Below are 14,533 nucleotides of genomic sequence, written 5' to 3' on the forward strand. Positions count from 1 at the left end.
ACCTAGAAAAAAATGTATTGTACATTTAGAACAAATATAAAATTTGTGATTAATCTTAAATTAACTAGTGAAGTCATGTGATTCATTACAATTAAAATAATTTAATGGCCTGATGCCGCAAATTTAAAAAAAGAAGAAGTGATTATTAAAAATTAGGGGCGTTAGGCGATTACATTTTTTAATTGTAATTTGTAATCGCATGTCTTCAATAGTTAACTCACGATTAATCAAAAATTTAATATCTGGTCTAAATGTACAATAAAAAAATTATAGGTTTTCATACTCTTGTTAACAAAAGTGGGGAAAAAAAATTAAAACTAATAGAAATAGTTCAAATAAATTTCTGACGTGTATAGCCGTTAATGGCAGTGAATGAGTTAAACTTTTAATGACGGATCATTTTAAAGAAATGTCAAAAATCCAGATAAGGCATTTTCCTTAAGATTGCAAGATATTAATGGCAATTTTCTATGATCTTATTTCCCCATTTATTCATAAAATACACATTTTGAACACAATAACATGAATTTAAATGGATAAATACATAAAATGAAAAACTGCAGTGGCCAGAAAAAGTCCCAAACCAAATCTGTTGTTGTACAACTTCTTTCAACTGATACTGGTATCGGCCACCGTTGTGAGTACCCAATACCTTGAAGTAAGGCCGGTATCGTCCGGATACCGATACATGATATCAGTACTTACCCATCCCTTCATAAATGTGACAAAAAAAATTTAATACCTCAACTGAGCACTATTGTCATTGTGAATGCATATTTTTTTTCTTGATTAGAAGTAGGGATGGGCGAGTACTGATATCAGCCTTATGTTAAGACATTGGTACTCGCAACGGTGGCCAGAATTGTTTTGCTCTCTTGCAACTGTTTTACAATCAGGAACAAAAAATTAGACAAACAGAAAATTGCCATTGGTTTTATGCAATTGTAAGGAAAATGCTAAATTGGGATATACGGGTATTTATTGAACGTTATCTGGGGGAATTTGTAGTAGCCTACTAGTGGTATCGGTATTTGATATCGATGACTACGGAATCGGAATTCAAGTGATAGTACGCCTAATGAAGATTCCAGTGAGGTGTTGCGTAGATAGGAAATAATGAGTGACCTTGTATCCCGAGGATTTGACGTGCAACCCTCTCTTGGTGAGCGTGGACTTCATGCGAATGAAGAACCCGCGGTCGGGAGGTTCATCGGCGGAAGAGTGAGGACTGGATGGCGCTGCTGAGGATTACAGAGCGCCGGATTAATCATGGCCGTTCATCTGCCGCATGCTGGCGTTCGTTCCCGCCGGCGCCAACCGTACCGCTGGGCTCGGGCGTGCCGGCCAGGGAGGAGGCGGAGGCCGTACTGGAGGGGGCGCTCTCGGGGCCCACTTGGCAGCCGGCCTCCGCCCGCAGGTGGGGCCTGATCCCCAGCCGCTCGGCCATCTCCACGTGGTCGGCCGGGTGGATGTAGTCGAACACGCTGCTGCCCGTCAGCTCCACCTGAGGGCGGACACACACTCGTGTTCACAAAAAAAAACAAAAAAGCACACACTGAACACACACCCAGCGAGAAAAATCAATATGTGTTATGACAGGAAAATGAAAACCTAGCTGTGGGTTACAATTCAACAAGGAGTGTGGCGCTTGTAAGACATCCCCCCCCCCCTTCTCCGTACACGCACACACATCCAAATCTCAGAGGAGCAAGTGACGACAGTATTACTCAAATAAGCAGGCAAGATAAAAATCAATTGTATGTGCTGATTAAAAACGGTTGAACCCTAAGTATCTTCGGAGGTCGCATCACTATTCTTCTTCCTCCTCAACCAAGCCCGCCCGCCCGCGTCCCACCCTGCTCCTTCATTTAGTCGCCGCCGGCAGTCCATCCCGGCAGGCATAAAGAGCTCATAGCACCCGGCGTGATCCCATCATCACAATACATCATAGTCAAATCTCCAATCATTTAAAGGCAATAATGGCGCCGCTCTCGCACGGCATCCATAAAAGCGGAGCAGGTGCGATGCCGCGCGTGGAAATGAAGGCGTGTGTGTGTGCGTGCGAGATGTACGCGCGGTTTCCATTACATTTGTGACGGGGTGCGTGCGTGCGATTGTGCGTGCCAATCGCATTCCATCTGATAACGCCGTGGCTGCAGCAGCAGCCTCGCACCCTTGTCTGTAGGACACAGCCATTTATTACCGGATTAGAGCCATTTACTGCGGGCTTTATGGGAGCTTCAGCAGGCCCTCAAGGACAGCCGGGGGGTGGTGGTGGTGGGGGGGGGGGGCAGACAGCGTCAGGGTGCAAGTGGGAGAGGTGTTGGGAGTCTCCGACATAACGGTGGATGCCCATTTTTTTCTCCCCAATTCACTACCTCGAGACTAGAAATGTGATCTTATTACTCCTGAGATGTGATTTTAAGATTTTGTTTGTGACTCAAAATATTAGCGCTCAGCGCCCTCCTAGCTTGCTGACTTAACGGTACCTTGTGTCCCATCTTAAGTCTTACGCTCGCAACATGCTGGTCTAAAAAAACAAAACAAAGTCAGCAGGTTCTAGAGCAGTGATTTGTAAAGTGTGATATGAGTAACCACTACTAGTGTATGGGGCTTTTAATGTTGCAAAACTATTTACAAATGCGTATTTCAATCCACAAATATGAACATCCGTCCGTTCTTTGCTCGACCTTTACGGCTTTTTTTTGGGTTTGTTTGTTTTTATTTATGGCTTCTTTTCTTGTTTCTTGTCTTGCTTGCTAGATCTTTTGTTTCCACCTGTGCTCGTCAAGCGGGCGCCTTGTGTCTTCCAATCAGCTTCTTCAGCCACTCGTGTCTTGTCCAGGTGTTCCTCGTTATCCCGTCAGTTGGCTTCTATTTCCTTTCCTGTTTTTTTTTTCTGTCTTTGTCGGCTTATTATTTGTGTTAGCTGTCTCTGTCCAAATCAAGTAGAGGATTTTTCCTAGTAGGGGCTTCTTTTTTTGTTGTTGTTTTGATTTTGGAATTTTGTGTCCCAGTACCTCGTTTGCTTTTTGTTCCTTTGAATAAATACTTTTCAGATTCAATTTGCTTCCCAGTCTTTCAAACCTGCTTCCCTGAATTTGGGTTCCCCCACAATGCCAAAACCTGACTAATCGACTTTGACTTGACTTTGATTACAGTGGAGTCAACTACAAAAAAATAAAATAAAAATGAATGGCTCACCCTGTAGTAGCAACCTCATAACGAAGGTCGGCGTTAGACGATAGCAGCCGGTATTGAATCCATTGCAATGACTAAATTATATTTAATCTGAACAGCATCATCGCAAAGGGCAATTCGATTATTAGATTTCATTCACATGGAAACCAACTTTGAAATTAGGGCAAACGCAATATGGATTTCCTTTAAATGCACAGAACCTGTGCGGAGTATTAAAAGGTATTTTTCTACAGGACGAATAATACACAGAATTAATTCCCTTCATTAGGCGGCAAAAAGAGAGCTCACAAGTTGAATTAGTCTCCTTTTTTAAATTTTTTTTTCTTCCAAACTGATTTATTCATCCCATTTAAACATTTAAAGTTTTCATCAAGAGGCTCGCAACGGACAAGGTTTTGGGGGATGAACTTGGATATTTGACACATTTTTCTGCACGGGACTTATTTTTTTATTTTTTTATTTTTAATAGGAGGACAATAAGTTCACCTGAGCTCCATTGAAAGATACAAAATCCCACCGCCCCCTTGGAAGTATTGAAGACAACATCGAGAGACAAACAGGACCTTATGGGCTTTACGGTGAGGGGGCAATAGAGGGGGGGGGGGCTTAAGACCTGTGCGAATACTATCACTCCATCACCGGCAGGAGGGAGGGATTGAAGACAGATCAGACAGAGAGGAGGAGATGAGAAGCAGACGCAGCCATTGAGAGGATGAGTCAGGATCAGACATAAAAAACAGGTATAGGATGTGGCGCGCATGGCGGGGGATTTTGAGGGGGGAGGGGGGGGGGTACGTGAGGAGAGACCCAGATCGTTCAAGAGCGTGTGTGCGGCTAGACGGCCTGTTTTTAATACCATTGCGTGTGTCATTGTTTGCGTGCCCTGCGCAGACATGCACGTGCATGTATGGACTGGGATGAGAAGGAGGAAGAGGAGAAGCAGGAGGAGGAGGAGGAGGAGGTGGAGGAGGGCAGCGAGCAGGGGGAAGGAGAGACATGATATAAATAATAGCAAGGGGGCTTTAATATGTATGAGGCATCCGGGCAGTGGTCCACAACACACTCGCAGTCCTCACTGACTGATGGGAGAGGAGAAGGAAGGAGGGAGGGCAAGGGGGGTTAAGGAAGGGGGGGGGGGGGGTGAGTGGGGGCTGCATACTAACCATTCCCAGATCAATTCTTCTCTCCTCCCCGGTCCGAGCATCCTTCCTCCCTTCTCTTTTCCCCATTTATCCCCTTTCTCGAACCCCTTCAATCCCCCCCCCCCCACACCTGTCTCTCCCGCTTGCAATCTCCTTGATTTCATCCATCCTCTCACCCTCCGCTGCTTCCCATCATGCACTCCGCAGTGTGGCCGGGGGGACCCCGGTGAGAGGAGCAATGATACGATTGGGCGTCTGGGGAAAGGGGGGGGGCGGGGTGAAGGGGGGGGGTGTCGTTGGACGGGACCGTGCCCTTGGTCAAGGTGTGTGACCTGGGCTAAGCCGGCTAAGCATCCGCCCCCCTGTCAGGGGAGGGACCCGGGGGCAGAGGGGTCAGACATCAGGGGGACGGGAGGCGGTGCGGCGGCCCCCCGACGAGGGGGGTGGGACATGCCCTCTAAAACAAACCACCAGTTACACACTTGCACTCGTTTGTTTGTCCGTCCTTCCTCTCTCCCCTGTGAGCGCCCCCACTCGCTGACAAAAGTGTGTGTGTGTGTGTGTGTGTGTGCGTGTTCTCCAGACTTACCTTTCTCCATAAACACAGCAGCACACTGCCTATTATAAAGCCGAGCATTTTTTTTTTTTTTTGCGATGGGTTGGGGGATGTAAGGTAAACGCGAGGTTGTATGCTGAAGGTTTGGAGCGTAATCTGCGATCATAAATAATTTCATTAGAATGCTGATGGCTTAGGTCCTGTTTGAGGAGACGTGATGGGTTAGGCCATCTGCTCAGCTGATAAGAACAGCTCTGTTTTATTAGCATCTCCACCCAAGCCCGGCTGGCTTGTTTACCTCGGCAATCCCACGGCGAATTTCCTTCCTGCCGCACGTTTAAACTCTATTTACACACTCGTAGTCGCTCGCTCATCTTCCGCCAGCGTCTCTCTGTCGATTTCCCTTGTTTCCACCCTCGTCCCTTTTTTTTTTCTTTTTTGTTTTCTCTCATGCATTTTTTACTACGGACATGTGTGTCGTATATGTGAGGGTCAATCCTGAGCTTCAAGGTCTGCTCCTTTATCCGCTAATCCTTCCTTTCTTTCCTATGGGACTCTGATTTGATGTTAAGTAGCATTTAAAGGGCATAGGTGTGCTGTCCGTGGATTTACACTGCAGGTCCAGGTGCACAATTCCGATTTAATGTCTACATTTTTGGACTGCCTGAGTCAATATGGCCATAAGGTGCCTTTGAGACGTCACCATTTCACCCCAAAAAATCGGACCAATTTTTATTGGCGTTCATATTAACTCAGATCATTTCATTTTCACTGAAGCAATCCCCTTCACTCCCGTCTGTTTGACTGGATTTTGCAAGGCCCGCGCAATATTGTGTTCTATTGCTACAAAAACATGGAACCTATCAAAAGAAAGATTAAAGTCTCTTCTTTCATCAGGAAAAAAAAAGCCTATTTATATCTGTTTCCGTTTTGCAGCAATTAGCATTAGAATATAGCAAAATGTCACCATTATTCACAAATCTATTTAGAACTGTGGGTAAATTAGCTTTTTTTTCAACATGGCCCTGGTTGATCTCTTTTGCTCTGCTGCCATTGCTTTAAGCGACCTTTTCAGGTCAGAGGCGGCATCAAAGCCTTCTGTATGCTCTAGCATAAAAACACACACCATAAAAACAGTATAAATATGTCTTTGGGACACGTAAACTAGAACATATTTATATGTTTTTGGGAGCAAATGAGTTGTAAGCAGATGATGTGCTGTTACAAAATGCATAGGGTCAAGTTTTTTACAGTTTTTTCCCCCCAATATAAATGAACTGCAAACAAGATAATGTATACACAAACAGCAGCTTGCTGACAGGGTGGACATTTTTGGCTAATTGCTAATGCTGACGCGTTTTATGAGCACATGACTGACCTTTGCTGAGCAACAGAATTCAATTAACAAGTTGACGACTTTTTAACAAATATATTTTGAATTTCACTAGAAGCTTCTCTGACAGTGGACAACTAAACACATAATGTGATGAAAATACCACAACACAAATGTAAATATTTATTGTACCTGCGCATTTACTTTACACTGCCAGTAGCATCTATCCGATTTCCGAAGTCGGATTGTGAAACTCCACGTGTTTTTCTCTTTACGCTACCATGCCACGTATAGCAATTGTGCCGCTTGAATGCAAAAAATTCGAATTGTGTCACTTGAACCGTACAGTGTGGATCCAGGAGGATGAGGACAAATTTTCACATCTTGAATGGATACCGTGCTGGCTTTTTATCGAACCGACATCCAGTCTATCAGAAGGGTGGTGAAGAGCAACACAGTGGGTATTTTGTGCAGTCTAACTGTGCGCAAGGGTGGAGTTTTCTTTCTTTTGCTATTTTCCTAGACTAGCTCAGGTAGAAGCGGGAGTTTGACCCATTGTGTGCTGTAGGGGGAGGGAATGTAGCCGGTTCCAGGCTAATCAAAGCGGCTCCCCTCCTTCCCTTTAAATTCAGCACAGAGGGAGGCGTGCGGTCTACATAGCTTGAAGATGCCAATGACCTCAACACTGGAGATTCAACTTGCATTGAATATTTTCTGTTGATTTGTTTTTAGCTAGGAGTGTCAAAATTTGTGCTTTTATTTTGAGGTAATTTGAAGTTCCTTTAACGGCACTATTTTTTTTTTTAACTCACGACTAATGACTGCCCCTTACTTGGACAGCATGTCAAAATTGAGTAGTAATAAATTTAATAATAATAATGCATATATTTGTGGAAACTGGGGTCAAGTTGTATTTTACAATTTAAAAAATGTGCAGGATTTCACAAGTTACTTTGTGTTAAAGATGAGATAGTTCTTAATATGAAAAGAAAAATGCACTGAGCTGTCACCAACAGCTTACAAATGCAATTATGCCATCTAGTGGCAGAAAAATGACCTCAACACAAATCAATATCGCACTCGTTTTTTACAGTACAGTACATCTTTTTGATTTCAACTCAATTTTTTTTTATAAATTATAAAATCACTGTATCAATGAATAAAAGATGCAACCATATATCTATTAGTTATTTTTTTCCACTTTTATGTTACAAGAGTATTCAAACTTAGAAAAAATATTTTATTGTACATTTAGATATAAAATTTGCGATTAATTAATCGTGAGTTAACTATTGAAGTCATGCGATTAATTACGATTCAAAATTTTAATTGCCCGTCACCCGTATTTTTAACTTAAAAATAGCCGATCGGAAGATTTACAAAACAACAAAACAATGTCTTTACTATTGGGAACACTGCGGAGGTCTGTGCTGTAAAAACTGATTTGAAACGCTTCCAATGAAACCCGTTGCCGTGGTTATGATCTGCAACAGTGTATACAATCGGGTAGGTAGACCACTGAGAATATTCTTGCCCAGCTAAGCAATATTGGATCACAACATTAGGCGGACATGAGATAACAGGACAGACGCGAGCCTACCACAGCGAACGACGATCTTTCCGCCCATACAAGGCGTGTGATTACTGTATTGAGATTGAGAGAAAAAAATCATCTTATTTAACATGGCCGCCCGCAGACCTTCAATCACAGCCAATTCCCACAATTAAAATGACTCTGATTTACATCCATTATTGTCACGCTCAGCTCATTTCCCCCTTTTTTTTCCTCTCCCTCAGTAATACACTGTCTCGCTTTGAAACATTCCTCCCTTATCACACCTCGCTAACCCCCCCCCCCCATTTCCCCTCCTGACTGTCTCTATCTATCATGCCATCCCCCTTGGTGTTTTTCCCCCTCCCTACAATCAATGTGGCTTTTAAGATGCCTATCGATTTGTTCCCCTAGACAGGCCCAGCGTGCCGGGGCGACACTTTGATTGCTGGGCCAGTAATTACTGTTATTATTTATGCATCTGGGCAAAATGGCAGGACTTAACATTCACAGTACAAGAGGCCACAGGCAATCAACAGAGGTGAGCACCTGGAGAGCGAGGGAGACGCTCTGAGAGGAGGGGCGTGTGCGAGGGGAGCCGTCAAAGGCACACGCGCGCACGTGTTTAAAAAATATATTAGACCATCAGCTCATGTAAAATCATGCCACAGCTGCCTTAAATCAATAATAATAGTAATTACCGGAATCATTATTCATTTAAAATATATTGATTATGCTATATTATTTTTTTTTTTCAAAAGGTAGGGAAAAAACTTAACTCATTCACTGCCATTGACGGCTAAAAACATCAAAAATACATTTGAACTATTTCTATTAGTTTAATATTTTTTCCCCTCTTTTGTTAACAAGAGTATGAAAAGCTAGAATTTTTTTTATTTATTGTACATTCACAACAGATATAAAATTTGTGATTAATCGTGAGTTAACTGATAAGTCATGCGATTAATTACGGTTAAAATTTTAATCACCAGACGCCCCAAATATTTTATAATCTTTTCCTTTTTTTTTTTTTTTTTTTATTCATTTGCTGCCATTGACAGCTACAAATGTCGAAAATTCATTTTACCTCATTTCTATAAGTTTAACATTTTTTTTCACAAGAGTATGAAAACCTAGATTTTTTTTTCATTGTATATTTAGAACAGATATAAAATTTGCGATTAATCCTGAGTTAACTGATAAGTCATGCGATTAATTACGGTTAAAATTTTAATCACCAGACGCCCCAAATATTTTATAATCTTTTCCTTTTTTTTTTTTTTTTTATTCATTTGCTGCCATTGACAGCTACAAATGTCGAAAATTCATTTTACCTCATTTCTATAAGTTTAACATTTTTTTTCACTTTTGTTAACAAGAGTATGAAAACCTAGATTTTTTTTTCATTGTATATTTAGAACAGATATAAAATTTGCGATTAATCATGAGTTAACTGATAAGTCATGCGATTAATTACGGTTAAAATTTTAATCACCAGACGCCCCAAATATTTTATAATCTTTTCCTTTTTTTTTTTTTTTTTATTCATTTGCTGCCATTGACAGCTACAAATGTCGAAAATTCATTTTACCTCATTTCTATAAGTTTAACATTTTTTTTCACTTTTGTTAACAAGAGTATGAAAACCTAGATTTTTTTTTCATTGTATATTTAGAACAGATATAAAATTTGCGATTAATCCTGAGTTAACTGATAAGTCATGCGATTAATTACGGTTAAAATTTTAATCACCAGACGCCCCAAATATTTTATAATCTTTTCCTTTTTTTTTTTTTATTCATTCGCTGCCATTGACAGCTACAAACGTCGAAAATTCCTTTTACCTAATTTCTATAAGTTTAACATTTTTTTCACTTTTGTTAACAAGAGTATGAAAACCTAGATTTTTTTTCATTGTATATTTAGAACAGATATAAAATTTGCGATTAATCGTGAGTTAACTAGTGAAGTTATACGATTAATTACAATTAAAAAATGTAATTGCCTGTCGCCCCTATTTTTATTTTTTTTTAAATGAATTCATTGCAGTGAATGAGTTAAAAAAAAAAAGTCAAAATCACATTATGATTTCCTCATTAACTTTAACATTAACTATTGGCTGTTACAAAAACTGCAGTTGTTTATTTCCATTCAAATTCAGATAGTAGCAAATGTGATCACAAGATTAGAATTTCAGCATCCCGACACGAGCTCTATGATCTCGCCGTCCCTAATACTGGAGACTTCAATCTTGCTCGTCATTTAATAACAGCTTGTGGAATGTGCAACAAGAAGGGAATCAAGCGCCTCCTGTATGCTAAATGTCAATGTAAAGCCAACTTTCATTGTAAAACAATACTTCTACTTATGATTGTGTTATTTTTCAACATTTAAATTCTTGTGCTTTATGCACAGCAGGAATGAAGTTGAGTAGAGCTGAGTTCTGCTGGTTCAAAGATATGTTTAATTAATTTTTCAAAAAGGGGGCACTCTTTGAATTTGAGTGTAAAAAGGTGCTTCCTTTGAAATTCCCCAATCCTGTTCAAAACGGTAACACGTCAAAAGTTCAATGAAATTGAAAGTGTCCGCATTAAAGCAATTAATGATGCTGGATGGTAGGTTTGTTAAGCATTTCAAATAAATATATATATATATATATATATATATATATATATATGAAATTAATGGGAATTTTCTCTTCTTCTCACTTCTAATTCATAGTTGTTGACTGTAAAACGGCCACAAGAGGGCAGCATCGACCACTGTTGAGAGTACTGTTACCTTGAAATAAGGTCGGGTATCGGCCCGATACTGATACCTGGTATCAGTACTCGCCCATCTCTACATATAATAGCACATAGTGCAAAGAGTTCTTAAATGTTCAAGAATGTCAAAAAGCTACGACATGACATTAACTCATTTGCTCCCAAAAACGTATAAATACGTTCTATTTTAAATATTACCATGCTCCCAAATACATATTTTTAATGTGAAGGCTTTGACCTCTGACCTGAAGAGGTTGCTTAAAGCAATGGTAATTATTACAAAAATGGCCAGCAAGTGGCAGCAGAGTATAAGAGATCAACCAGGACCATGTAGCAAAAAAGCTCTTTCCCCACACTGTTTTAAACAGATTTGTGAATAATGGAGAAATTTAGCTCTATTCTTATGCTAATTGCTGCAAAACGGAAACAGATAGAAATATACTTTTTTTTCCTGATGAAAGAAGAGACTCTAATCTTTCTAATGTTTTTATAGCAATAGAACACAATATTCTGTGGGCCTTGCAAAATCAGTCAAAATCCAGTAAAACAGCCGAGAGCGAAGGGGGTTGCTTCAGTGAAAATGGCTGGGAGTGAACAAGCTAATCCAAAGTAAACCTTCAGTATTACTAATCATGTCACGTTATCTTATGTTTTACACTTTCCAATTAATAAGCAGTATTAACGGTTCGTCATGGCCACTGTTGGACCCTGCAACGTATCATTTTAGGAATTTCTATGGGGGAAAAAAAGTTGCGGTTTCGCATGAATGAAAGATTAATGGCTGAATGAATGAATGATGATGTGTGTGTGTGTACGTGTTGAGTTGGCCTTACCTGCGAGAGTCCCAGGTAGATAGAAACTGTCTCTGAGATGTAAAGAAAACGTCCCTCATGGCTGACCACGAACACAAAGCCGTCCAAAGACTGTGGTGCATACACACGCACGCACACACACACACACACATACAAACACACAACCAAAGGCAAATAAGACATCTAAATTAGAGCAATTAGCATGTATCGAGCAAATTACAATGGGTGAGCAAACAACCTGTCACCCCACGGCCCTTTCTTAATTCAAAAGTACACACACACACACACACACACACACACACACACACACACACACACACACACACGTTTATATGCAGCATAAGTGATGACAACAAGATCTGCATTACTCGTACAAGGCAAGCTGAAATGCCAAACAAGTAGCAAAAATGTGCACGTTTACGCAAACACGCACTGAAAGATAAAAACAGAAGAGACTCGGAGCAGTATAGTGCACACAACCAGATCTGCTTCAATCAGATGTAATGAACTCACAACCAAAGCAGTACACTGTATCTCTTCATACACACGCACACGCACGCGCACACACGCACGCACATACATATGCAGACAGCAACATGAGACACAGATAAAACCGGAGTCATTACAGTCTGCGGTGAGTCTAATGAGAAGTGAAAGGTATACAACCAGCCCATTAGAGAGGACTGCTTCACAGAAAAATATTAATCGTCACAACAAGCTTCCGCACGCACACACACGCACAAATAAACACGCGCACACACAGAGCGGGGCCACTTGGCTGTAAAGAATGATTGCTATTTTGGCGGGCTCGGCGCTTAAAGTGGCAGCGGTAATTTATGCAAGTGACACATCCAGTATGCAAATGTGTGGCCGCGCGGGGTGCGGGGAGTCGTGTGTCGTGGCGAGGAGAAAACCAGCCGCCTGAATGTCGGAGAACTAAAGTGCAATTATCAGGCTATTACGGCCGGAGGACGGCTGGGGAGGGAAGAATCATACAGTCCCCCCCCCCCCCCCCCTCTCTTCCGCAGTGTTAATTTGATTCCTATCAACGCCGCTCCTGAAGTCTCCCATCCCTCTTTAAAATGCCAGAGGAGAGCGGACGTGTGCTTCTTTATTTTTTTTTTCTCTCCACAAACTGTCTCACTTCTAAATTCCCGACCTCTCTCCACCTGCTCCCACGCCTCCCTTATTCCATTCCTGGCTTAATCCTTGTAGTTCCCTCTTATCCCTCGTTGCTCCGCTTGCTCTTCCAACTGGCGTCTTTCCCTCAGCCTCCTCCTAATCTGCGGCGTTACCTTCCTCGCACCTCGTACCCACCCCCCGGCCCCCCCTCCCCCCGCCCTTTGCGCCGCTCTCCTCAGCCTACAATTCACCTGCGCAAAATGTACACAGGTCAGCTAAAGATGTTGTTCGAACAGCTGAAGTCCATGGCTTAGTGGTGTGACCATTAGTGTCTTGGATGTGTTGTTGGCCGGGGCGAAATATGGCCCAAGGGCTGCTGATGGATTGACTTTAGTACTCCGCAATGAGGGAAATAGCTTGAAGTCAGTCAATTGAATTGCGTGTTTTGGCTAAAATCAACAAGTGCTGGTTCCGTGCAGTAAGCTAGCGGAGGTGCCTCAAGCATGTGGAAAAATGTGACTTACCGCCCTCTACTGGCCACAAAAACTAACAAAATAACTAACATAATTTTTTTTTTTTAACAAAATAAAATAAAAACAATGCTTTAAAAACATGAAAACTAACTGAAACTATATTTTGCATTTACAAAAGTAACTAAGACTAACTATCAAAAATGTCCTCCATTTTTGTCGTTGACAAAGAATTATATGAGCCTTGGTAAGGAAGGTGGAACAGTCGTCTGGGAGTTGTAGTCCTTTTACTGCGTGCTGCTTATAGCGACATCATCTGGCAGCAGCCAATAAAAAGGCGCCAGCGGATGATGTCGCTCCTCAGCGACAGCTGTGCTTGCAGCTGAGTGGCTTTTTAAATCAATCCGAAGCGCGATGCTAGGTAATAATTCTCCTAATATACGTGTACAGTATATAATGTCGACAATATTTACATGATATTTTGTTTATTATCTTGCACTAATGAATACATAAAATGTAAAAAAAAAAAAAAAAAACCTATATTATCTCATTCACTGCCATTGACTATAGACTATTTCTGTTAGTTTAACATTTATTTTTCTACTTTTGTTAACAAGAGTATGAAAACCTAGATTTTTTAATTGTACATTTAGAACAGATATAAAATTTGTGATTAATCAAGAGTTAACTAGTGAAGTCATGTGATTAATTACGATAAAAAAAATTAATTACCTGACGCCCCTAATTTTTAACAATCTTTTCTTTCTTTTTTTAAAATCGTGTCAGGCGATTTTTTTTAATTGTAATTAATCACATGACTTCAATAATTAGCTCACGATTAATCACACATTTTATATCTGTCCTAAATGTGCAATACATTTTTTTTTAGGTTTTCACACTCTTGTTAACAAAAGTGGAAAAAATGTTAAACTAATAGAAATAGTTCAAATGAATTTTTGACGTCTATAGCCGTCAATGGCAGTGAATGAGTTAAAATAGTAAAAAATTAATGCATTTGCATGTAGCAGGTTTGCTACAATACATCAATGCAAAACACTTCTACAGTTTTGTTTAATGGCAAAGTCAACCTTAAACATTTCTTGACAATAATGTGTTATGTGACCTCACGAGTCGAAACATGACATTCTGATTAATACATTTGTGAAATATGAGTTACGAAGCAAAATCCAGCCATTTTTATCCATCTCAGGGGGCGGCCATTTTGCCACTTGCTGTTGAATGAAGATAACATCACAGTTGCTTCAACGACCAATCACAGCTCACCTGTTTTCTGAAGCTGAGCTGTGATTGGTTGTTACCTGAGTCTTTGAGCAACTGTGATGTCATCTTCAGTCGACAGTAAGCGGCAAAATGGCCGCCTTCTGATATTGATAAAAAGTGTTGCATCTTGCTGCTTAAGTCACATTCCACTAACACAATATTAACCAGAATGCCATATTTAGACTAGTGGAGCTGCATAGAACATATTATTGTCAATTCAATTCAATTATTTCAATTCAAATTTTTATTTCACTCTTTAAAGTGGGACAAAAAGAAGTAAAACTTGTTTTGTCTGCCCG

The 14,533-nt window shown here is 40.7% G+C and overlaps 1 protein-coding gene across 2 annotated transcripts in view; it reads right to left on the reverse strand.

The window, feature by feature from the left end:
• Window positions 1–14,533, reverse strand: part of npas1 (neuronal PAS domain protein 1) — a 62,496-nt gene that overhangs the window by 11,552 nt on the left and 36,411 nt on the right. Inside the window, exons 5-7 of one of the 2 annotated variants that reach the window (XM_077566629.1) lie at window positions 11,383–11,472; window positions 1,324–1,504; window positions 1,126–1,238 (exon numbers count right to left, since the gene is read on the reverse strand). In XM_077566629.1, the coding sequence (XP_077422755.1) occupies window positions 1,126–1,238; window positions 1,324–1,504; window positions 11,383–11,472 (384 nt within the window). Of the gene's footprint in view, window positions 1–1,125; window positions 1,242–1,323; window positions 1,505–11,382; window positions 11,473–14,533 lie in introns of both variants that reach the window. The other variant, XM_077566628.1, reaches the window with a different exon arrangement.

The sequence above is a fragment of the Vanacampus margaritifer genome, chromosome 5 (genome assembly GCF_051991255.1).
Source record: "Vanacampus margaritifer isolate UIUO_Vmar chromosome 5, RoL_Vmar_1.0, whole genome shotgun sequence".
Lineage (NCBI taxonomy): Eukaryota > Metazoa > Chordata > Actinopteri > Syngnathiformes > Syngnathidae > Vanacampus > Vanacampus margaritifer.